The sequence below is a fragment of the Stigmatopora argus genome, chromosome 15 (genome assembly GCF_051989625.1).
Source record: "Stigmatopora argus isolate UIUO_Sarg chromosome 15, RoL_Sarg_1.0, whole genome shotgun sequence".
In the NCBI taxonomy this organism is placed as follows: Eukaryota; Metazoa; Chordata; class Actinopteri; order Syngnathiformes; family Syngnathidae; genus Stigmatopora; species Stigmatopora argus.
Genome location: NC_135401.1, coordinates 8,655,147 through 8,680,897, shown reverse-complemented (window position 1 = coordinate 8,680,897; position 25,751 = coordinate 8,655,147). Strand labels below are relative to the sequence as shown.

The window sequence follows — 25,751 nt, the reverse complement described above, 5'->3', positions numbered from 1 at the left end:
CACTATTGCGATCACACTAAGTAATGCATGCCTGATGTCAGATGAGAGTGATTTAAATCTGCCGTTAATCCTAATATGTCCAAGCACTATAAAGAAAAGTACAATGGAAAATGCTTACATTTACAGAATTGGTGATTGTAGGAAAACAATGTGTTCTTGTATCACCTCACATTTCTAGTTAGTTCTGAGACTCCAAGCAAGTGTGCTCAGGCCAACCTTTTTAATTGCCCAAAACCTCACCATCAATCAAACCACTAGCTTCACTTTTATATTATTCCAGCCGCACCCAGTGACCCACACAGTGCTATGGGGAAATAATGTTGCTTTGTCATCCGGCATGCAGAATAAGCTTCTCTTTTCAGCAAATTTGCTGTCAAAATAATTCAAAAGGATTTGAGTGGAATGTTCGAATTGAATCCATGTTTTTTCTGGTGTTTCTTGCCGGTACAGTAAAGGCCAAAGCTAGATAAATGACGCCTGTGGGGATGGGCTGGTCCATGGTTCAGGCTCTTGTATTTGGTAGTACAGCCCTGCTGTTATTTGAAAGATGAACTAGCTGAGGATCACTGCTTGCCCCGGGAAATATTCCCACCGAAGCTTTGGATGCTTGGTATGCAATCCTACCATCCTTCGTCAGCTACTTTGGCTGCCTGCCAGAAAAAATAATGGACACTGATTATCTTATTAATCAGGCGTTGTCACATACAGTAGTTTAGTTTATTCATCCAAACAAACAAAGCCAGATGCCTTTTGAGAACAGGCTTGATACGGATGCTGTTGTATAAACGGCAACAGGTGGATACATAGGTTTATTGTATCTCTCGAAATCAGGTTAAATTTAATTCAACTGTTAATGGCTTTTAGTGTACGAGGAAACTATACCATATAATTTTCAAGCCAATTCCTGAAAGTGGATAGTTTCCCACAGCATACTAATGCACCATGGCAGAGTGCAGTTTATGTTGATGCATTCAAATTTTGGAAAAGGAACAAAAAAAAATTAAATCTACCTCACTTCCCATGATGAATCCGAGTTATACTGCATGAGTGATGCTGTAATGCTCCAATTATTCTGCCACTAATCAAGCATGTAGTATTCGTTTATGATTCAGTGGGAACACTGAGGTAGATATTTTACTTCTCTTTCCTTCCTGTTTTCCTGAATACCATTACATGACTCAAATGTCTCTTGTGTTTAGACTGATGCTTGTTGGTTGCAAAGGTTTATTTTATAACATTCTTCTACTTTCTACCTTAGATGTGGACGAGTGTAGCAAGGACAACGTGTGCACTCGGGGACAATGCCTCAATACTGAAGGCAGTTTCATGTGCTTATGTGAAGCTGGATTCAAGTACAATGAGGACACTGCTGACTGTGAAGGTTTGACATGTCTTTAATCTCGTAGTGTGGTGATGACAGTGGTGTTTTAAAAAATATACAGCATACACAGTAAAGTCTTAGGTTACGTTCACACCACAGGACAAAATGCCCAATTCGATTTTTTGATATTTCAGATGTTTTTTTGTGGTGACGTTCATATTGCAAATACATATATGACTCGCAGTGCGGTATCAAGAAGTACAAGGTATTTTCTGTACCTTCATCCGAGCAGAGATTGGATATGAAACATTTGGGAATTGAATTGTTCCTACTGCATGAAAGAAAAAAAGATAGGTGTCATATATGGGCAGGAAAAAAAAGGAATTTACCTGAAGTGTGAACATAGACTGATTCTTTTCCATTATGCTACTAATAATACTTTCTTATTCATTTTTTTTTAAACCGAATAACTTGCATTTCATTATATTGTTTCTGTGTCAATGAATGAGAGGCATAGTGCTCTAAGCAGACAGTTTGCAACATCCAAAAAATCCAAAATACCGGGTTTGGGTAATTGAGTAAAAATGATCAGATACATTTGCTGATCGCTCAGAGAGAAGCCTGACCTGAGCCCCCCTACCACTATTCCCTAATAGACTGTACAAAAATCCTCCATAGTCACTCTTGAATATACATTCATCCAAGAAGAATGCAAAATTTCTCTTTCTTCAACTTTCTATACATTTCTTATACAGTGTTGGACATCTGATCGTTCCGCTACATTTAGAACGTATCTTAGACAGCAAAGCGCAGTTGACCATGACTAATTTTTGATAGTCAGAATGAAGTGCCCGAGCTGCTCAATGGCTTAAAAGAATGAAGGCTTCCTGGATGACATGACTGGAGGCCTGCAAGAGTCTTCCCCCAAGGAGAAGAGTGAATGACCCCATTGTGAGCAGAAGCCGTTTCTCCCTCTGGAACGTCTCCCTTTAGCTCCTTCACAAGTTCTTTGGTTGCTGTGATAATATTGTTCTTGGCCATTCCTCGTCCCTGCTGCGTTCACGGAGGACAGCTACACCACAGGCTTCCTGGATGACTCCAGCTGCACAGCCACTACACTTGAAGCGTAGTAGCTAAGGGGATAGCTAGATGTGTGTGGCGAGGCTGAAAGGGGTCACACGGCTGTATTTGTGCCCCTGATCGTGGCTTTTTTTTCTGACCAATCGCTCTCTGTCTTTCATACTCTGCAGACCAGAATGAGTGCAAGGAGTTCGGAAGCTCGGTGTGTGGTACCTGGCGCTGTGAGAATACCATTGGCTCATACCGCTGCTTCATGGGATGCCAGCCTGGCCTTGAGGGAGAAGACGCCACAGACTGTGGTTAGTGGGCAAACCACATGTAGTTAAAAGAGTAAAGGACACAATTTACCACATTTGAGAAAACACAGGCCAGGATTTAAATCCAGAGCCCTCCTGACAGAAAGAAGAGATACATACATACAGTCTATCGTCAATGTTCAAGCCTTATTCATCCATTTTGGATAACAGAAAACACATTTACACTTCATCAAAACGTGTAAAGATGACTAAAACACCTCAGGAAATATGTTTGTGGGTTGCCAGTCATAGCGGAATGGCACCAAAAGTGCAAAGTTAGAAGCACCACAGCTCTTGATGAGCTGATAGAAAACCAGCCATTAAGCCATCCTGTTTAATTTGGTTCCTTTACATCACTTAGTTATTGGCAATCACCTCCATCAGCTTCCAGTAAAAAACAAGTATCCAAACCTTTATGTGGCTTTAACATACTTTCATAGCTTTCAACCATCATATCTTATTTTTATTATGACTTTAACTAGAGAGGGTGGCAGTGGATGAATATGTTTCAGTGCCATTCATTTGTAATAATAGACTTCCAATCCAATTGAACTGGTTGTCAATCAACCATTTTTTGGAGTCTTGACATAGGGGAGAGTTGGTGTTTCAAATTTGCCCTCAAAACCGTGGGGGAAAAAAGAGGCAGTGGATGATGTCGGTAGCTCAAAACAGTTTGGATTGTATCTGAAAGAAAATAATTACGTTTGATTTTGATTACTTAGATGTCCACATACCTACTTTGTCCTCCCTTTGAAAGCAAGTTCCAGTTCGCCTCGTTTAGCTGGCCGTGTACGTGCATTTGCTACATCTGGGCCCCTTAGCTGTCCAACTACAATAGACGCATCTCCATGACATCCAAAGTGCACCAAATCTTGTGTGTTTACTGGCACAGACACCTTAGCTTTGTGATATTTGGGTTGTTTGCACAACCGTTTGATTTTATCGCTTGTTCTTTATTCTCCAGCGTAGAATTCGTCTTACTCTCAACGTAGAGGAAAAAAAGGCGAGTTATGAGCATTTTGAGAGCTAAAAGGTTCCGACATTTATTTCATCATTAGATTGGATCCAAACAGTCATTGAAGAGCGACAGGCAAAAAAAGGAAAGCATGTTGAGAGCATTGGAATGGAATGATGCTGTCTGAGCACAGATGGAAGCTGTCGGTTTTAATAGTGGCTAGTGTATGCATTTAGTGCTGTAAAATGCTTCATCGCACATACGGTGAAACCAACCTCGAGATTGGGAGATCCTTAGAAATTGCAATTTGGAATGAGCTATTTTTAGGAAAGATATACCTTAATAGCATCAGGTGAGGCCTCAATAAACCACATACAAAGTATCCACCTTTTTTTTAGATTAAGAATTTGTTTCATGTGTTGCCACTTGTCAAAATGTGGCATTCTAATAGACATTGCATTTGTGGAACAACAAAACAAAATTCTAAATTATTTTATTTTCATTCAACTTGGGTTGTCCAAATCCAGTATCTTCAGTCAACGTAAATTGAGGACAAAATAGACATTATAGAAAAAGCACCAGAAAATATAGTAGGTTGTCAGAATATTTAAAATATGAGGATCTCTTTCTTGTACGTTTTTTTTCAGTAGGGGGTTTCAAGGCTGAATACGGCACTGTTTCATCGTAAATCATAGTTGTCTCCATCAATGCACTTTGGGTTGTTGTCCATTGGGTATGATTATCACCCTTTTTCAGGATAAGTGCAGACTTCCCTGTTATCTTCATCGTCCTAAAAGCGTACTCCCTCAAGAACAGGTTTCTCTGCTAGTAAAAATCATCATCAATCATTCCAGAGGAGCTCATAACATGCACTTTCTGCATAGGGCGTAGTTTTATTTTTGAAGGGACGCTAGTTGACTTTGGCTCTAAAAGCTCTCCTCTTTTAGATTTAGAATTCATATTGCAAAAGGGGGAGAACGTAGTATCCATTTTTGTCAGCCTGTCTTAATTTTCTTGTGAAAAGCGGAACTATACATCAGTGGACCATGGATGTGTCATTCTTTAAATTTAGCACTGTATTCACAATTTCCCCTAAGCTATATGCATTGTCTTTAATAAGGCATGCCTGAGGGTAGAAAATGCATGCGGTTCAATTCATGTCAACTTTCTGGGCCAGCAAGAATAAAGACTTTGCCATGTGTGCGCATGCTTGCCATGTATTTATGCCCACTTCTTCAGATACAGATTATTGTGACCTGCTGCGGTCATGCCAGATGGGATATTGACGTCATGGTTGTGAAAACGCATAGACGGGATTCTCATGATATGTCATTGCTTCTCATTTTTTGCCCACTGGTGAAATGGCATCTGCATCTGGGTTCAATCAGTCTCATGGTTACCCACAGAATATAGGAGAAATATGGGTTGGAGGCCGTCGCTGGCTCTTATGCTATTCAGTGGACCACCTTTTGGTCCTGCTTTGCCCTTCAATCCTACAGCTTCCAATGGAACCTGAACTCCTCACCTTCTCCCCTGCCTCATTCCTTCCCTCAAGACAATTTACACTTGTGCTTGAGTTCTGACTAAATCGATTACTACATGGAAAGAACAAGAAATTAAATCTCATGACCCGCTGATGTGTGCCGTTGTCCCGCCAAAAATATTATTGCGATGATTAGCGCAGACTTAGACACATCGATAACGCCAGGTCAAGAAATGCTACCGCTAAGACGTCACTACATTTTGAGAGGAAACACATTCATAATAAAAATGATTGTGGTGTTCATGCCTTCATTCCGTTCAGGGATCATACCTTGATTGCATGTGGTTTGTAATACATTTTGTTCCACATGAGTGAGAGAGAAACAATTCTGTATCCACTTAACCTTCATCCAAATGCCTTTTCCCAAGGGGAAATAGGGATTTTTTTTCAATTTGTAAATAGAGGTGGCAAAACTACCTCGTAGTACACATCAACTCCTCATCAAGTAAAAGTACAGAAGAAGTTCGGTCTAACTAAAAAGAAGTAACAGGCCTATTTTGACGTGTCCAAGAGTAAACAATTCCAAAAACAGATGGGAAAAGCAAAATGTGGTCTGAAATATAAACAGGCAAACTTTTTACACGTGAAAAATGAACTAAAATAAATGTTGATTTATGAGTTTTTAAGACGAAGAATTTGATTTGACATGCCTATTTTTAAGAATAATAATTCAAAGTATCATTGACAGTAGTTGTGAAATTCTTCATTTGTGTATTCCCTTGAGAGATTATAAAAAGTATACCGATTTCATACACATTTTAACCGTGTCAAATGATACGGTTGAAACTGCAAGGGCAACATCTTAAAAACAATTTATAATATTTTAAATAGATTTTTATTTGTTTGTAAACTTTACATCCATATATTCATCTTCTGGACCACTTCTCTTCACGACTGTCGTGTATTAAAATTAAACATTTTCTTTTAATCGTCTACCAAAAGCAAACTCTAGGCTTAAACTACCTTGAATGTAAAGATGGCCGTGACTCAATCATGCTCTCAATCTGCATCCATTTCAGCCCACGTGTAGCAATTTAGGTCTGTGTTGAGGACAAGACAGCCTTGTTTCTTTTTTATTAGTGTGTGGGAAGCTCTACTCCCTGTCTCATGTAGTAGAAGTATCCAAGAAAGGAAGAGCCTACCAGTAAGCCTGCGAAAGTGGCTGTCTGTATTTCTGTACTAAACGGGGAAACAGGACGCCGGCCAAATGCTTTGCTCAAATCAGATGGGTTTTTGGCCCATTTTCCTCCTTTCTACAGTACAGACTAACTTATGAGTCCTTAGGGCCAATATAAAACTCATAATATCAGCATCGTATGTCTTGAGCATGAGCCATACAACAACATTAATGCGTTTATTGCGATTGATCAAATGTTTTACACGTGTATGGGCACTGTCGTGGTTTTATAGACTGCATTTTTCTTTGTTTGTAGAAGACTTTCCTGTTTCTAAGCTTAGTTACCATTAGTCATGGAAACTTTTACGTAGATTGCAGTGCTTATAGGGGGTGGTTATGAAACCAAAAAGGTCAACAGAAACCAAGCTGATAGCACAACAGTGGGGTGCTTTTTCTCATTTTGATATTATGCGGAAAATATTCTTCCTGTCAAAGCAATGAGTAAAAGTAAATAACCAAGCAGACAACCTCTCCCCCCAGTATTCATTAGGATTTTCTGCCTCATTAACAAAGCTAAACCACAATGCAGTACAATGTCCAGACTCACTAACTAGTGAGACAAAGAGAGTCTCTTATGAGATAAAATTACTCGTGAGTCATTTATAGAAGATCCCGTAACTCGCAAAGTATTTGCATGGCTAGTATCCATCATTACTTTTGCATTAGTCTCTTCCTCTCTTTCAGTGCCAGTGACAATAATAGACATCCAATCACTTTTCACTCATCTGATGTGAATTTAAATGAGTTTATCATTAGTAGATGTCCATTCCATTTGAAGAGGGTGGCTGGCAGCAAATGAACAAGCGTTCACTTCAAATAGATTGGACATCTCGCGCGACGTCAAAGAATGTGAGTGAAAACACAGTTAATTACACATGCACAAAAGAATGCTTTGGAACACTCCCCACGATTAAACGACACAAAAATGATCAGACTTTTTACGCTCTGCAGTTGAATACTAATGATTTCTAAACACTTTCAACCCAGTTTGCCTGTCATGTTTATCTAAATGTGTTCAGTTGCCACAACAACTTTATTCAATTCAGGGAAAGTTTTGGTCCCAGAGGTCACTGGAGTATTTTCTATCTCGTCTATGATTCCTGCATGATTAATGTTAGGTTCAGGCTTCTTATGGCCATGAAAGGCTATCTCTTGATAAATTATAAACTATCAATCAGAATCATAACATGATTTATCACATACTACTGGATGTAAGATGGATTTTCAGGCTCCTGAGCTGAAAGCTTCCACTTATCTACGAAGACATTTTTGCCTTTTATATATATATTCTTTATTCCCAGGGTATCAATATCAATATAATAAATAAACATGTTGGTATATTAGTGTCCTCAAAATGGTATTCCATCTTCCAAACCAAATGCCTAGAATTCCCATAATGCCACACTTAGTCTTTAGACTGGAATTTTGAAAAAAAAATGGAACATGCAGTACTACTGTCATTATTTAAATGTTGAGGCTCTATCAATATGAGTTCCTTGATGTTAACAACAATATTTACCTGATATAATTATGAAAATGCCACAAAAATACTATTTTTTTTACACAAAAGGATATCGAAAAGTCACCAATATGCAGGAATAGACAAATATTCCATGTGACAGGAACGTGCAATAAACGGTCTTTTGTCCAAGTAGCATCACTTTTGCTTGTGCTTACTGCACATATATAGTTTATACAGTGAATTAGGATACTTTTTTTTCATTCAGGTTTCACAGCCGATACTCTATCCCGACAGAACCTCTGGATTGACTTAAAAACAACTTGACAAGTTTCCTTGAATGAACTGACAAACACTAGTGTTTGAAAACCCTGTCACTGAGCTGTATAATACATATGTCCAACATATTTGACATGTTAGGAATACTGTGGTTTTGCTTGTTATTGTAAGTCAAATTGGAATTGGGAATGAAAGCGTCTTACAACTTGCGTTTACTATGTATTTTTAGGCGGTGACATTGCAAACATTAAAGGCTTCCTTTTGCGTGCGTTCTTTCACCTCCACAGACATAGATGAGTGCCTCAACCAGACCATCTGCGGGAAACACGGATTTTGCGAAAACACCGATGGATCCTATCGCTGCGAGTGCAATCTGGGCTATTCAAACCCACCTGGAGATACCAGCACGTGTGTTGGTATGAATACCCATACTGATTTATACGATATATTTACATTTAAAGTCCCACCTCAGGGGCTACTTCACTGAATTTGATCGACAGAACTCGACTGAGCCACAACCGGTCGTGCTTTTTCATTGTAAAAGTAAGCAGAAATGGCACAAAACTCAACGATCATTTGCCAATGCAGATGAGCAAATGAGTTAAGCTTGTAAAACCAACTTCCCATGATACCGAGACAGTATATGCGCTACTGTGTCCTTATGGAGCACATGCCTTTGTGTACACGTCAAATCCTTTTATTGACCTTGCGACCCCTCCCTCAGATGTGAATGAGTGCGAGATGAGCTTGGCACTGTGCGGGGAGACCCTGTGTGAGAATTTCGATGGCAGCTTCCTGTGCATCTGCCCCAACGCCAATGAGGAATTTGATACCACAACCAGCCGCTGCCGCTCCCTCGGTAAGAGAATTCCGCGAGCGCCCAAACTCCCTCACCGGACTTAAATCTGCATCTTATCAACAAGAGACGTTTTCCTTCATTTAACAAGCCATATCCAACTGATTTAAATAACAAGCCTGATGAGGTGGATGTGAAATCCACTGTATCTGTTAGGCGTTGTTCGGACTGATGACCAAAATTTGATTTTTTTTCCCCATCCTTATTGAAACTGGAGAGATTTGCAGTCCGAATAGTCACAGACTGTGGTTAGTGGTCAAACCAGATGTAGTTAAAAGAGTAAAGGACACAATTTACCACATTTGAGAAAACACAGGCCAGGATTTAAATCCAGAGCCCTCCTGACAGAAGGAAGAGATACATACATACACAGTCTATTGTCAATGTTCAACCCTTATTTATCCATTTTGGATAACAAAAAACACATTTACACTTCATCAAAACGTGTAAAGGTGACTAAAACACCTCAGGAAATATGTTTGTGGGTTGCCAGTCATAGCGGAATGGCACCAAAAGTGCAAAGTTAGAAGCACCACAGCTCTTGATGAGCTGATAGAAAACCAGCCAGTAAGCCATCCTCTGTTTAATTTGGTTCCTTTACATCACTTAGTTATTGGCCATCTTCTGCATCAGCTTCCAGTAAAAACCAAGTGTCCAAACTTTTTGTGGCTTTAACATACTTTCATAGCTTTCAACCATCATATCTTATTTTTATTAGCGGAGCGGAGAGATTTGCAGTCCGAATAGTCACTAAGTACAGAAAAACAATTTTTGCGAGATAGATAAAAATCACATAGAGGAGGTAGGTAGGGGTCCAATATGGACAACATGCTTCTCACTCAGAACATCTTAGATTGGTTTTGAGTGTCCATGACATCACTTTCTTGATGCTGATCTGAACAGGCCCAGTTCCGATTTGCACATGATTTTGTGTGTTGCTACAGAATATTGATTGTATTTTCCCCATTTTTTAAAAAATAAAGTAATAATAAAAAAATAAAAAATAATCTAAAACTGATTATTTACCTTTCCTTCCTTTCTAATTAAAATAAAACAAAAACATAGGTTTAAAAAAGGCAATATTTACTGATTTCCCCTTCATTTTTTATTTAGAGAATCAAAAAAAGGACAATATTTGCTTTTATTCTATTCATTCATTCATTTTCTGTACCGCTTATCCTCACAAGTGTTGAGGGGGTACTGGAGCCAATCCGAGGCAGCTGACACAATGGCCCACTAAAGGAACAAATTACTATGCTTCCTTGTCCAAAAATGAGTTTGACACCCCTCGTTTTGTCCTGTTTGCTTCCATTTGTTTCACAGGCTAAGTGCTACGTTCGGTTGGAAGGCTTGTAAAATTTGTATGAGTCTAATCCCCTAGACAATTGATGCTGTAACACCTTCAGGAAAGCTAGCAAACACCCCGAGGCCACGGTTACTGTATATAGGGCTTTCCCACCAAGACAAACAAGGATGGATTGTACTTAGTGATAATCGCACGGGCATCTCCTCTAAGATAACAACGCAATGACACTGACGTGACACGTTGTGATTGCACGGAAAATCACTTTAAGTCGCAGGAATATCATCACGTCCCTCACTTCGGTCGGCGTACAGGAATCGGGCGTATTGTCATCATTAAGCGGCGCGCCCTCGGCAGGGTTGTTTTTCCTTCTGCCCGGACACTAAACCCCAGCTATGCCTCTGTTTACATTTTTGCTACATTCTACTGTTTGCTTTTTGACGTGTGTTAATCAATCATGCGAATGTGAATGGTGTGTTGACTCACATGCCAGTGTTTCCATTTGGCTAAAGCCTACGGGCAAAATGCCTGAGCCCATGCCTAATGGACAAATGACTGGGAAGACCAGAGTGATGCACCACCTACCAGGAGGCATGCAGACACATTGACTCATAAAGCCACTTGACAAAGTTTCTGCGTGTTATTGGGCAATTATACCATGAAATGTTTGAACTTGAAAATATTTGTGTAGTTTCCCCAAGTCATTTATGATCATATTTTAAAAAACAAGAAAAGGAAGATCAAATTCAACCAACAAAAAGAAAAATGACCACTAAGAATGACTGGTGCGATTATAATGCAAAAAACACATTTTGGAGAAACCACATTTGACTTTTTTATTGTGATGGCTTGGGCGTTGTTCTCATTCATAAAATCATCATTTTTCCAAGAATTGTTTGAAATTATATTTGTTACAGGTTCCAACTGTTTTGAACTTAAGATAATATACCGTATTTTCACGACTATAAGGCGCACTTAAAAGTTTTAAATTTTCTCCAAAATAGACAGGGCGTCTTATAATCCAGTGTGCTTTATATATATGGAAAAATAAAATAAAATGTGTCATTCATTGAGGGTGCGCCTTATAATGCGGTGCGCCTAATGGTCGTGAAAATACGGTAAATAAAAAACAATCTTAACTGTTTTGGTGATGTTTTAAATTTTCCAATCATTAAATAAGTTTCAAGAGATGTATTTTTACACGCAGGTGACACCGACCTAAAACCCTCCATTTCTGCGGCCCCCTCTGCCGAGGAGAGGAAGGAATGCTACTACAACTTAAACGACGCCAACTTCTGCGACAATGTTCTGTCCCGTAACAGCACCAAACAAGAGTGCTGCTGTACCGTGGGCGCCGGATGGGGGGACAACTGCGAAATCCACGCCTGCCCCGCACAAAAAGGAGGTGCAAACACATTTTCAATGACCCTCATGGAATGAATTTCAATAACCATGACAGTTTGAAAAATAAACAAAGTACAATTACTCCTTTCCAGATGACTATCACCAGTTGTGTCCTCATGGCAATGGCTACATACCACATCCCACTTCCACGACACAAAGTCCATCTGAACAGCGAATCTACATAGGTACCGATGTCATGAACATTCTTAAAATGACGACAAAACCTTTATAATGTGCAATCCAGTTGAGAAAGAAAAATAAGTTTCTCAGAAATAATAATAGGGGGGAAAAATGTAAAAAAATAGCCATTGTTTTTGGGAAGTGGCTGAGGACAAACATTTTTCAATGTTGGTGCTATTTCACCCAACCAATCAAATATCAGTATCCCAAATGCATCTGTGCTCAAGTCTATCAGTTTGGATGTTTGTCACAAAACAGATGTGCTTCGGTTTGAACTATATTTTCTCCATTAACACATGTTTGAGAAATTTGGGATTTCAATAATGAAATACTTTAAGCACCTGCCTTTCGCTTGGTCATTTACACTTGTTGTTGTGCATCCCTTTTAAGCTTTTATAGCTTCCACAACATTGGCACTGAATAATATATTTTTCATGTTCAAAGCCAAATTAACAAACATAACAACAACACCCATCTTTTACAAGGTAACTTTGGCCAATAGGTTGCATAGCTGGATCACAGTGTCATGACGGCACCATTGTTTTTAAAATAGTGAGCCAATATTTCCTGAAGCAGCTTAACTCCATGTTTGTCTCTAATTCTTTTTGACCCTCCGTCTCCTTTTTCTTCAGATGCAAATGAGTGTGAAATGTTTGGATCAGACATTTGTAAGAATGGACAGTGTGTCAATCTATTCCCCACTTACACCTGCTACTGTCGCTCCGGATTCTACTACGACAATGTCAGGCTCGAGTGCGTAGGTAAGAAAGCTATCCCAGTTTTTCCCAGTTCAGAATCACCAGAATGTCCCAGTTTTTCCCAGTTCAGAATCACCAGAATGTGCCAGTTTTTCCCAGTTCAGAATCACCAGAATGTCCCAGTTTTTCCAGTTCAGAATCACCAAAGATGATAGCTCTAGTGTCTCCCGTGCCAGTATTCTGACTTTCTGTTATTGACACCACATGTCCCATTATGCTTATTGCTTTCAGTTACAAAGCATATGTTTGAACTTTTTGTTTTGGTACGGCATTCTTCTGTGCCTGTAAACAAACCATCAGCTTTTTAGGTCATGGAATGGGAAAATGTTTGTGATTTTGACAATGAATACAAATAAAAGGCACCAAACAAAACAATTACTACATTTTATTGCAAGAAACAAATCATTGTATGACAATTCTATTACTATTCAACAGTCTTTGATTTACCTCTGTGTTTTTCAGATTATGATGAATGCGAATTTAAAAACTCTTGCGTGGATGGCGCATGCGTGAACACGCCGGGCTCTTTCAACTGTTTCTGCAGTCCGCCATTAGTGCTTGACAGCTCGCGGCAACGCTGTATAGGTGTCAACACAACTGAAGGTGTCACATTCAAAAAAACACAGACTGTGACCCAAAATCAGATTTTAAGAACTGAATCTTGTTTTTTTTCCATTCTAGAAACAATAGAATCTAACTCCGATGTACACATGGATATCTGCTGGCAGCGTTTGGAGGGAGACAACGTGTGTTCAGATCCCCTGCAGGGTCGAAGAACAACCTACACTGAGTGTTGTTGCCTTTATGGAATTGCCTGGAGTGGACAGTGTGCCTTCTGTCCCAGGAAGGACTCAGGTGCCAAAAATGAGCATTTTATTTATTCATATTTTCATTAATTGTAATTTTGGCATGCTTTGTAGAGTATTCTTTGGCGTCCGATGCCTTGTTCCCACATTGCAAACACGCTTGGTTCATTTAAGAATGTAAATCGGTGACTTCTAACCCATTTCACTGGTAATGATTTATTTTCTTTGGGCCAAATAATATTTAATTAAAATAAGTAGTACAACAATAGAAGTATATTCAAAGGGTGAGAAATTTGAGGATTTGACCAATCATAAAATATGAGCAAACACAACATAAGGTTGCAAAACTCTAAAGTAAATGTTTCTGATGTATGAGTTTATTCCTAAATCATTTAATTTTTTTAAAAATGACAAAAGCACAGAGTCTCCTATTGAATTTTGACTCTCTTTGGAAGGACTGACTAAAATACGGAAAAATGCTGGTTGCAAAGGTAAAATGGAGGGTTCTTGTAAGTGGAATTTCCCCATGTGACCTCTTAATTTTGGATTGGTATCTATTTGGAAAGCTGAGATTCTATTTGATGTCATATTTACTATTGAAAACTTGGTTACTTTGACTCGTTATGCCGTTCTGGATCACATACCGCGTATTCCGAGGGACTGACTAACACAACAAGTGGAAGGTACAGATAGATGAGTGACAGGATGTTATATTTTTTCATAATTTAGCGTATCCAACCCAAACTTCTGCTATGTTTTGTTCAGAGGACTACGCGGTCATGTGCAATCTCCCTTTCCGAGGAGGTTCAGACAGTCTACGAGAGCGTCCGGGGTACGAGTACGGCGTCGACGGGCCCGAGGATCCCATGGAGCCTTTCGCTCCTTCGTATTGGGACAATTACGGTGGCCCAGCGGGACCATACAACGCACCCGCAGGCGTCCCTCTGTTCAATGACAACGACTACAGTGTCCGACAGCCGCCTCCCCGGTTCCCCGTCCAGCGACCTCGCGAGCATCAACCTTGGCTGGTGGATTCCTTCTCTGGTGGGTGGAAATCTTTATCTTACCAGTCTCATTCAAGGAGTCCAAAAGACAGGTCGTACATCTTCAGTTAAAGTTCATTCTTTGACAAAGTTCTCTTTGTGTTTCCAGAGCGCTACGATAGCTTTGAGGGTCTCCAAGCGGAAGAATGCGGCATCCTGAACGGCTGTGAAAACGGACGTTGCGTTCGCGTGAGGGAAGGCTACACCTGCGACTGCTTCGACGGTTACCTGCTGGATCTAAACAAGATGGCCTGCATAGGTGCGCTCTCGTGACTCGCCACACGGAAAACGGTGTCATTTACGTTATTATATCGGCCTGAAGTGACTTTAAAAATTGGAATTTATTTTCAAAGAACAGTTGATTTACTATTGTCAGGTTTGTAAGATTGTTTGGCATTGAGTCATTCTAGTTGGTCCAAAACGTCCTCTTAATAAGTTGAAATCATACTTTAGCGATCTTTGAGTTTAAACCTTGTGGAGCCGCGCTTGAAATTTACTGCAGTGAGGCAACTCTTCATGCAGCTTAAGGAGAAGATTCACATTTAACAACCTTGCATTAGCTTGTGTTTTATGGCCATCTAATGAAAACATTTTACTCCTCTAAAGCGTTGTCTGTTAGCCTTCGGCCTGGCCACTCACTGCCAAGAATAAGGCCTTGAATCTCCGTCGCCTCACTCTAACTACAACATCGGGTTTTCAGATCTCTTAACTGTGCTTTTTGTCTATGAGACAGTATTATTATGGAATGCGATGATTACACTATTCCGTCATTGTACCGGCTTTGCAGCTTCAAGGTCGATACGGAGCCAACGGAAACACGTGGCGCGACGCCTGCTCATGTCATGTGTTCTTTGCCCGCAGACATAAACGAGTGTGAGGACTTAAGCGAAAAGGTGCCCTTGTGTCAGAATGGCCACTGCAGCAACACGGAAGGATCGTACAAGTGCACCTGCTTACCCGGCTTCGTGGCCTCCGCCAAGCCGCACCAATGCATCCCGGCCATCCCGGAGCCAGCACTTCCAGAAATGGAGAACTGAGACCAGCACCGGTTTCTCCCACTTCCTTTAATGTTGAACTTTCACTCCTCCTCTGGCCTTTTTTCTCCTCAGTGCCTGGCACAGTGACGCTGAAACGTCCAGACTCCCAAGTCCTCGCGACAGACACGGTTTGCGTCGACTCACAACACGCTAATCATTGAATCAGAGACAAATAAAAATAGGGCGTGTGCAAGACATAACAAGGGATTCCACGGATTGAGTTTTGCATTTATTCACCCCCACCTGGAAATGATTTGACAAATTTTATTTTTGAGTCATGTGAATGAATATAAAAAGTCTACCTTAGGGTGTCTGAACAGTTTAAATGGTGGCATGTCTTCAGTTAAGTGTGCAGTCTGCCATCACATGATCACAAGTGGTTATTTAAAGTTTATTAGGCATTTAAATTGGGGGGTGCTAGACTTTTTATATCCACTGAATGTTCTGAAAAAAATGTGGATCTCATTTCAATTTATTCACAAAGCATTCCCCCAGCATAGTGTTGGTAATCACTGCTTGTCCATAGGCTTGAGTGTGAATGGTCATTTATTTCTGTGACCTGTGATTGACTGGCGACCAGTCCACGCTCCTCAACCATGGGGACAAGCGCAATAGAAGATGGATGAATGACACTTTTTACGTATTTCTTTTCCATGTTGAATTACAGTTGAACAGCAAGCATCGTGTCGAACGTACGGATCCAAGAGCTGGAAAGACAAGACAACCAAACGTTTCAAAAATAAAAGCTTCAGCCGCCACCTTTAAAGACCCGAAATGTATATGATGATCAGATTATGAGGTTTTCTAAAGGTGCAATACGTACTTGCCTTCATCGGTTTGACCACTCACTCACCATCCCACACAATACTTCCTTAGAGAAAATCAAACTAACAGTATTAACTTATTTTATTCTATTGATCAAGTAGGTTTGAAACTACATTATTGTCTTTTGTCTAAAATAACACTCAATCGAACCAATATCACCGCTTTTTTTAGTATAAATGCCTGCTTTTGTATACACAATTCAATCAAATGATTCATTTCCACTAAGACAAAGACTCCAATGGAGAAGTTTGGTATATTTTGTACAGCTCTAAAATTGTTTTTTTTATATATATATATAAATAAATATTGTATCCTTATAATGCTTTATACAATATTTTTGTTTAACATACTTTTTAAAAAAAAATCTGGAAAAAAAACTTGACTTTATAGTTTTGTAGATTGACACAACTATAAAATAATAATAATAAAAAAATGTTTTTTTTGTTTTAGTTTTTTTTTTTTTAAAGAGCGGCTGACACTGTACCAGAGGAACTGTGTATAATCTGCCCTGTGGAGCAGAATGTTTTTTTTTTTCTTTTCTTTTTGGCGGGGGGAAAAGTGCCAGCACTGTTCTTATTCTAATGGCAGACATTTTCAATTTCATTTCAAAGACAAGGCTGTTTGAATTTTAAGCATCAACTTCTGTATGTTACAACTCTATGGTTATATGTTATTAATTGTGAACATTACTTTTTTTCAGTCTGCTGTTTTGTTTTGTTTTAATTTTATTTTTATTTTGAGTCCTGAATGTATCATACTAGACAGCCTTGGCCTACTTGTTTTCCTTTATTTGAACTTTTTTATATTGTCGTTCAGGTTTAATGAAATCATTTGCTTAACAGACACCTGGCAATATGCAAACATGGAAGCATGTATATATTGAAGTCTAATTCCAATATGCCCCTCGATTCGATGTGCACTGTACGTTGACTGTGCTGTTCTAATAATCACCTGAAGCAGATGGAATGTCTAACATTTGGGTCAAAGTTGGAACAGTAATGGCCCATAAAAAGCCACAAATCACCCAATAATAATGTTTTGTACAAATGCTGGTGGTCAGCGGGAATATTATGCTCATTCATTTGGTTTACCTCTTGACTGTAATCACTGCCAGTCATCCAAATAAAATTTTTTAAAAATATACATCGGCTTTGTGTTTTCTTACACGGAAATCATGCCTATTTAGTTATTTAAATATAGCCCTTTCATTCAGATGCTTTTTTTTATCATTCCCATCAATTGGTTTAAAATGCTGAATATTATTGGGTGTGAATGGTTGTATGTGGCTTGCGATTGGCTGGCAACTAATTCAGGGTACCCCCTGCCTCCTGCCCAAAGGTTGGCTGGGATGGGCTCCAGCACCCCCGCGATCCTTGTCAGGATAAGCGAATGAACAATACTATCAGTTTAAACGTTTATTTTATTAATACAAAATTATGGTATTATTTGAATGAAATGAACAATGTTGGAAGGCCATCTTGTGGTAAAAAGTGACGCTACACAGACGGTTTTCCCGATTTGTGAACGAATAACATGCTCAGATTTGTTGAGCGTGGAGACTTATGGGATGCGTATGTAGTTCGCCCTTCTACTAATGGGTTGAATGTAACAGCGGACTACCACTCCCACAATGCACCTCGGGACTAGTGCCACCACTCGATCCAGCACACTGTCGCAAACTCACTGTGTACACAGTGAACACTACTCTAATACGATGTTGACTATTTTAAGGTCTATAGAACGACAAAAAAATTATATTGTTCATGAACGTATTTGTAGTTGTCCGGAAGAACCACTTTTGTTGAACGAGTGGATTTAATCAAGATCAAGCTATCATAATTAACGATAAGTATGAGTTTCATCAACTGTGACGCGTTCAGGGACAATTCAGACACACGTGGTTGTTAATAGACAAATATTATGATGCTTATCTTGCAATATCATTGAATTGTAGAACATAAGCATTGACATGTCTAATGCCACAGTTGGAATGGGCGTATTTTAATCTAGCGTTCTAATGGAAAAGGAACAATGCTCCACGCAGTACCACATAACAGGGGATTCAGCAATGAGAAACAGAAAGACCTTCCAGGCACCCACTCCCCAGTGTACTGACAAAAACCCCATTGAGGATGGACACTTGACAGAGGATGACAGTCAGCAAGCTAATGGGCCTTACTACAGAAGAAGATCCAACAGTGATGAGTCCAAAAGCAGAGGATTTTTTGTTTTGTTGGCAGGACTGGCCTTCTCCACACGCCTCTACAAAATAAAAGAGCCTAATCATGTCTGGTGAGTATGCAAAACATGCATCCGTCCACTTTCTGGACAGTAGTTAAGCAATGGGGCAACAATAAACAGCTATACTCACATTGTCATGCAATTTACACAAGTCTGATAAATGTAAACAGTGCACACAAGTGCAGAATTGTTACAGATTGGATAACCAAACACTAGTAAAATCACCATGGATCCTCACATGAATCATTTCTTGTGCTTTTGGTCTTTTAAGCTGGGACGAGACACACTTTGGGAAGATGGGAAGCTACTACATCAACAGGACCTTCTTTTTTGATGTGCATCCTCCTCTGGGGAAGGTGAGATATCAACATATTTGTCTTTCACCCTGGGAAAATAAATATGGCAGTGGCTCCTTAGCCGGTAACTGGTCAAATAGTTCCAGAGGCTAATTAGCCGGTAACCTATTATTTAACATTGAGTGAATAGGGGATTATCTAAGCCATTCAACCAATCTTATTGAAATTTGATGTGTTATTGCCAATTGATAGAATTTACCATTAGGTGAATAGGGATTTAATGACTATTATTTAGGCAGTGGCTCCGTAGCCGTAGTTTCTTACTATTTACCCCACACATAATTCTTACCGGCTAAATAGCCATATGGGGCCATATAGGCTATTTGACCGGTTACCGGCTAAATAGCCCCTGGGACTATTTGACCGGTTACCGGCTAAGGAGCCACTGCCAATAAATATACCGTATTTTCACGACTATAAGGCGCACTTAAAAGTCTTAAATTTTCTTCAAAATAGACAGGGCGCCTTATAATCCAGTGTGCTTTATATATGGGAAAAAAAAGAAAATGTGTCATTCATTGAGGGTGCGCCTTATAAAGCGGTGCGCCTTATGGTCGTGAAAATACGGTAATTCACCCGGTGCGTTTTTGTTGTTATTGTTTTTTCCAGATGCTAATAGGACTAGCTGGTTACATGAGCGGCTACGATGGTACTTTTCACTTCACAAAACCTGGAGATAAATATGAACACCACAACTACTTGGGGATGAGAGGGGTATGCAACCTATATTATTTGGAAATGTAACCTAAAAAAGATGTATTATGAAAAGAGAAGAAAAATAAATGTACATCAAGGTGTTTAAAAAATATATTTTTCACATCTGATACACATTTCTCCTCTAGTTTTGTGCTGGTTTGGGCTCTTTTCTTCCTATCTTTGCCTACCTCATTGTAATGGAGCTGTCTCACTCTCACACAGCCGCACTCATCGCTGCTGGGCTAATTTTATTTGGTAGGTCTCACTCAATCTGATCAAATCCTTTGCTATATACATAATCGTTCAGTTCATGTTGTGGGTTTCTTTCTGACAGACACTGGCTGCATCACTATTTCTCAGTACATCCTTTTGGATCCCATACTCTTGTTCTTCATCATGGCAGCAACGCTTAGCATGGTCAAGTTCAACGGGGAAAAAGACAGGTTGCCATTTTTTTTTAACTATGTGCTTTTTTGAACAGTTTTCATGTTACATTAATGTAAGCATGTATATTTTGTATATTTTATTGTATGTTACTAATTCTTGAGACCTTCAACAGTTCTTATTAAATAGTTTCAAAGTTCAAAACATTATGGCTACATTTGTGTAACTTTTTAAGTTGTTACACAATGTCTTTGGTCTTGTAAAATCTTGCATTGTTATTCTAAAAACATTTTTTTTCATTCTTTATACATTACAACTTTAAAAACATCAAATCTTCAGTCTCTTAAAACAGCTTTTTTTCTTAGAACATTTATTGTTGTTTTTGGAACATTGCAATCTTTCTATATCGAGTGTGTCATCCCAAAATTCAACTCTTTTAATCTTTCAAATTTTAATAACATTTTCAGCTATTTATGTCTTTAATTAGGGTTTTTTTTTGATAGCTGATTACTAAGTCTTTATTTTTTTCCATTGTAATGAATAATTTGTTCCAAGAGATTTATTGTCTTATTTCTATTTGCCATATTCTCGTATTTAAATTATACTCCATCTCAATAATTGTCTAAAACCATGAAAATTGTTCATATTGGTCTACATTGCTAACACCGAATCATTTGCATTTCTATATTTTTTCAGGCCTTATTCTTCCTCCTGGTGGTTTTGGATGCTACTAACTGGTGTCAGTCTTGCTGGAGCTTTGGGGGTGAAGTTTGTGGGTATTTTTATCATCATCCTGGTGGGACTGAACACAATATCTGACCTGTGGAGACTTTTAGGCAATCTGGACCTATCAGTGGTAAACACTAAATAGTCAATGCTGAAAAAGAAGGTAAAGAAAGCGGACTAGTGATAATACAAGCATATTTTCTGGCATTAGATGGACGTCGGAAAGCACCTCCTGGCTCGCATCCTAGGGCTCATCCTGCTTCCCCTCTTCCTCTACACGACAATATTTGCAGTCCATTTTGTGGTGCTGAACAAAAGGTGAGTGTTTGTGTTACGATTTGACGTCACTCGACATCATTGGATTAATCATCAGTGTGCTTTTTTGTTTCAGTGGAACAGGAGATGGTTTCTTCAGCTCTGCTTTCCAGTCTCGTCTCATTGGGAATAATTTATACAACGCCTCGATGCCTGAATGTGAGTGTAATGTATTTGTCTTGTCTATCTGTAAATGTAAAATTAAGAAAAAAAATGTTTTAACTAATTGGTTGCCATTGAAAGATGAGCATTCAGTGTGTCCTCCCCCAGTTTAAATGAATTGAATGCCTTTTGCTATCAATGGCAACAAATTTGTTTAAAAAAAACCTAATTGCTAAAGTAAGGAAATTTGTTTTCTTATCTTGTGTAGACCTGGCGTATGGCTCCACTTTGACATTGAAAAACCTTCGTATTTCTGGTGGCTACTTGCACTCACACGTGCATTTGTATCCAGATGGAATTGGAGCAAAGCAGCAGCAGGTGAGGAAACAAGGAAATGTTTTCATTGTGTTTATCACCCTCAATGACACTGAATGATCTTATTGATTTCAGTGACGTGCTATTCTGTACACTCAGAGAATGTACATTAAATACTATATGTCGCCACCCTCGTAAGATAATTCCCTAAGTTGTTTATTAAGAAAAATAGTCACGATTGTTTGTAAATATCAAAAATTCAATGCTTACATTTTTACATTTTTCTGTGAGAACCAGCGTGTTGTATCAGGCTAAAGGCTGCCATCTATTGGCTAACTCACCTACATGCAGTATTTTTAAGTCCACACTACCATGGATGTACAAGCTAAGTTGGAATCTACCTGTAAAATAAGCCTTCAATTATTAGTTAATCAGCCCTGCTACACAAAGTTAAAATTTGGGCTTCAGGGATTGATAGATACTCTCGATTCAGTCAATTATCTTTACAAAAGTGTCGCTATACACTCATATGGGACTCTTGTTTTTCCTAGATTACAGCCTACCTGCACAAAGATTACAACAATGTATGGGTGGTTCACAGGCACAATGATACAAACTGTAAGAAATAATCCAATCTTTAACCCTATTGTCCAATCATAATATTTATTACATTGGTAATTGTGTTTTAGCTCAGTCCGGGGCACCTGATCTGGTTCGTCATGGTGACGTCATCAGATTGGAGCATAAAGAGTCAGTAGACTCTTGAAAAATAGGCATTCCTTTGGAGCTATTCTTTCAAACAAGTAAATTACTATTATATGCTTTTCATGGTTTTGTCAGAACAAGCCGGAATCTTCACAGTCACCTCCATGCAGCGCCACTGACTGGGAAGCACTACCAAGTAACGGGATATGGCACTGTGAGTAGGCAAGACCCGGAAAAAAAAATCCTTTCTAGTTTGTCTCTAAAGTAGAAATCATTGCAATCAGGCCCTGTCTCTATTTAGAATTACACTGGTGACATCAATGACCTTTGGCGAGTGGAGGTTTGCGGAGGGCAGAAAGGCGATCCTGTGAAGGTGCTACGGAGCAAAGTTCGTTTTTTGCACAAAGCCCTGGGTTGTGTGCTTTTCTCTTCTGGGAAAACCCTTCCCAAATGGTAAGGCGCCAGCGTGTTTTGATTCCATTTTAGGAGAAGATGACCATATCTTTCTGTTTAGGGGCTGGGAACAAGTAGAGGTTACATGTACTCCTTACTTGAAGGAGACTCTCAGCTCTCAATGGAACATTGAAGATCATGTCAATGCCAAATGTATGAGACACTATCTCATTTTTTTCTCTATATTTTTCAAATCAAGCATTCACCATTCTGTAATCTTTTTCCCTTTTCTTTTTGGTAGTGCCCAACATCAGCCTGTCAGGGCTGAAGCCTCATTTCCTAGAAATCCTGATGGAGTCTCACGTTGTAATGATAAGCGTAAGTAACTTTTTGCATGGCAACGCGCTCGTAACATAACATAAACAAATTTAAATTAACTTGGATTACGATTCAGACACACAAAAATAAGTTTAATCTAACCTTACACTAAACTTAATTATAATTTTGTTTTAAATTTTGATACCTTTCTTCTCCCGGGCGGGTTGGTTCTATTTGCCCCGCCTCCACCCTGACTTTCAGATGCAAACTATCGAAGGTTGTTTGCTTTTGTATTCCCTTCAAAATATTCCCAAAATGATGCACACAAATGTCTTCACAATAGGATAACGCATGGCCACTTGCCAACTTGCCCAGGAAGTAGTACTCCTCTCGTATTAGCGACGAGAGAACAAAAACACTGAAAAAATGCAACGCTCCGCCCAGTGCTCGCAGAGACATTACACAAGGGAGTTGCGACCAGAGAGACATTACACGAGGGAGTTGCGGGGAGAGAGACAGTGCCCATGATGTTCTTATAAGCAGCATCTCGCGTCCGCTGTCTGCTCGTATATCAAAATTTGTCTCGGATCTCAAGTTAAATATTTGCTCAACATTTTACTCTTATCTCAAATTGCTCGTATGTCGGGACACTCGTATGTCGAGGTACCACTGTATGTATTATTCTTCATACACTAATATTTTTGGCGGATACAAGTGTGAATCCGCTATAGTTGATCCACGAAATAGCGAGGTATTTTTATCCAAACATACAACAAAAACAAGTTGTCTTTTCTTTTAGGGTAACAGTGGTTTAAAGCCCAAAGATAATGACATGAACTCCAAGCCATGGCACTGGCCAATCAACTATCAGGTGAATATAGTTCAACTGACTATGTATATTGATGAACATTTATAAGTCAATAAATACCAATTTTCTGTCGGGAAGGGACTAAGATTCTCAGGAGTGAATGAAACAGAATACCGTGTTTACTTGCTCGGCAACCCTGTAAGTGAGCATCTTATTTCATCCATTGCAGGTTATGTTTCGTCAGCACATACTAATCCTCTATCTGATAAAAAAAACATCTTTTTAGGTGGTCTGGTGGCTAAATCTGGCGAGTTTGGGATTATATCTGATTCTTGCAGTAGTTGCTAACATTGCCTTCAAAAGAGGCTTCTCAATAGAGCAAAGGAGAAGAGGTAGGACGTTGTGATTGGACCTTGACAGTCACAAATCCTACTGTACCTCTACGTTCTGTGAGAAAAAGGATGGCAAGTAAAAATATTCTTTCTGCTTATCAGATCATTGTTTGGTGCTCATGAGGGCAGGAGGCTTTCTTTTACTTGGCTGGGTACTGCACTATGTACCATTCTACACCATGACTCGAGTCCTCTACTATCATCACTACTTCCCTGCAATGCTCTTTAGCAGCATGCTTACAGGTAGCAAGTCCGGTTAGCGCATTGTCCTAAGGAGGTTACAAGGATAGTGTTTGTTGAACGCAGGAATTACGATTGACTTCCTGTTGAACATGGCCGACCTTCTGTTTCATCCGCCATATTGCGAGTGGCTGCAAATAGCTGGGAAGTTGTTACTTCTGGTTATTGTTCTTTACAGGTGAGCGGAAGAAATGTTTTTGTGTCACACTCTTAGTCGTCTATGAAGTTACAAACTCATGTAGATTCACAGCAGAAGGATACAAAGAGCCGCATGCGGCTTTGGAGCCACAGGTTGCAGGCCCTTGATTAAATGTAATATGATAAGACATAACCTTATATCACTCAGAAAATATGTTTTAATCTTTAATTGTATCATTTGATATTTCATGATAACTAACACATTCTTTTTTAAATAAATAAAAAAACTGCTGAATATATTGTACACATTCCCTCCAAATATTAAGACATTTGTAACTGAATGGATCAACCATTTTTGGACAATTGCTGAATAATTGCAACAAATTTGACCATGAAAGACCAAGGTACCATGAAGAATGGAATGTGGCTATAATAATCTGACCCAAAATTTGTAGAATTAATGTTTATTTTAATTTTAATGTGTTTAAAGTTAACGACATGCGGCTTTTCTCTTTGCACAGTTTCTACTTGTTCCACCCGTTGGCCTATGGCATGACGGGGCCTCTGTCAAATGAACCTGGCAGCTCAATGGCCAGACTGAATTGGTTGGAATCTTGGGAGTTCTAATAAGACTTCACTGAAGATGACAGGAATTATAAAGATCTGGTTTGGACGTTAACGACTTACCCAAGTCATTTCTTTCACAATCTTACAGTGTTATTACACTTCAAGTATTTTGTCGTGGTAGTGTTTGACTATTTTTTTATGATGGAGGATTTGAAACTTGGAGGTTAGAAATATTTAGTATTATTATTGAATGTTGTAAGAATGATCTTAAGTGCCTCAAAACCTGAAATTAATTCAGTCATTTCATTGTTAGTCAAATAGCTTGAACTGATTTTTTGTGACAGAATTTTAGTGTGCTTTCCAAGCCTATTTTACAACCCATGTCAATAAACTATAGTATTCTCTTAGCTTTGTGTTGCAGTTTTCATCTCATCTCTTTTTCTGAACCGCTTTCTCTTCATTAGGGTTGCAGGGGGTGCTGGAGCCAATCCCAGCTGTCTCCAGGGTCAGAGGCAGGGGACACCCTGAATCAGTGGTCAGCCGATCACAGGGCACAAGGAGACGGACAACCGTGCACACCACATCCATACCTAGGGGTAATTTTTAGTGTCCAATCAGCCTACCATGCATGTTTTTGGAATTTTGGGGGAAACCGGAGTACCCGGAGGAAACCCATGCAGGCCCAGGGAGAACATGCAAAATTCACACAGATGGGCGTGACCTGGATTTGAAC

At 39.3% G+C, this 25,751-nt stretch overlaps 2 protein-coding genes across 6 annotated transcripts in view; both read left to right on the top strand.

Annotated features, from left to right (window-relative positions):
• LOC144089865 (latent-transforming growth factor beta-binding protein 2-like) overlaps positions 1-17,465 on the top strand; it is a 94,844-nt gene extending 77,379 nt beyond the window's left edge. For 4 of the 5 annotated variants that reach the window (XM_077621089.1, XM_077621085.1, XM_077621086.1 and 1 more), the window contains 12 exons: positions 1,259-1,381; positions 2,572-2,700; positions 8,398-8,526; positions 8,835-8,969; positions 11,477-11,674; positions 11,766-11,858; positions 12,486-12,614; positions 13,074-13,214; positions 13,293-13,466; positions 14,183-14,461; positions 14,570-14,719; positions 15,322-17,465. In XM_077621089.1, the coding sequence (XP_077477215.1) occupies positions 1,259-1,381; positions 2,572-2,700; positions 8,398-8,526; positions 8,835-8,969; positions 11,477-11,674; positions 11,766-11,858; positions 12,486-12,614; positions 13,074-13,214; positions 13,293-13,466; positions 14,183-14,461; positions 14,570-14,719; positions 15,322-15,497 (1,856 nt within the window). In that variant the 3' untranslated portion in view covers positions 15,498-17,465. The remainder of the gene's footprint in view (positions 1-1,258; positions 1,382-2,571; positions 2,701-8,397; positions 8,527-8,834; positions 8,970-11,476; positions 11,675-11,765; positions 11,859-12,485; positions 12,615-13,073; positions 13,215-13,292; positions 13,467-14,182; positions 14,462-14,569; positions 14,720-15,321) is intronic. The other variant, XM_077621087.1, reaches the window with a different exon arrangement.
• Positions 17,466-17,843: 378 nt separating this feature from the next.
• On the top strand, positions 17,844-25,425 carry pomt2 (protein-O-mannosyltransferase 2). The gene is made up of 21 exons (XM_077621587.1): positions 17,844-18,614; positions 18,835-18,919; positions 19,529-19,633; positions 19,762-19,870; positions 19,950-20,058; positions 20,696-20,855; positions 20,937-21,043; positions 21,117-21,199; positions 21,411-21,520; positions 22,009-22,075; positions 22,147-22,207; positions 22,298-22,376; positions 22,464-22,615; positions 22,677-22,768; positions 22,857-22,933; positions 23,673-23,744; positions 23,820-23,879; positions 23,968-24,073; positions 24,176-24,316; positions 24,380-24,491; positions 24,973-25,425. Exons 1-21 carry the CDS (start codon positions 18,340-18,342, stop codon positions 25,076-25,078), a joined length of 2,268 nt encoding a protein of 755 aa, XP_077477713.1. The 5' UTR covers positions 17,844-18,339; the 3' UTR covers positions 25,079-25,425.
• The last annotated feature ends 326 nt before the right edge of the window (positions 25,426-25,751 follow it).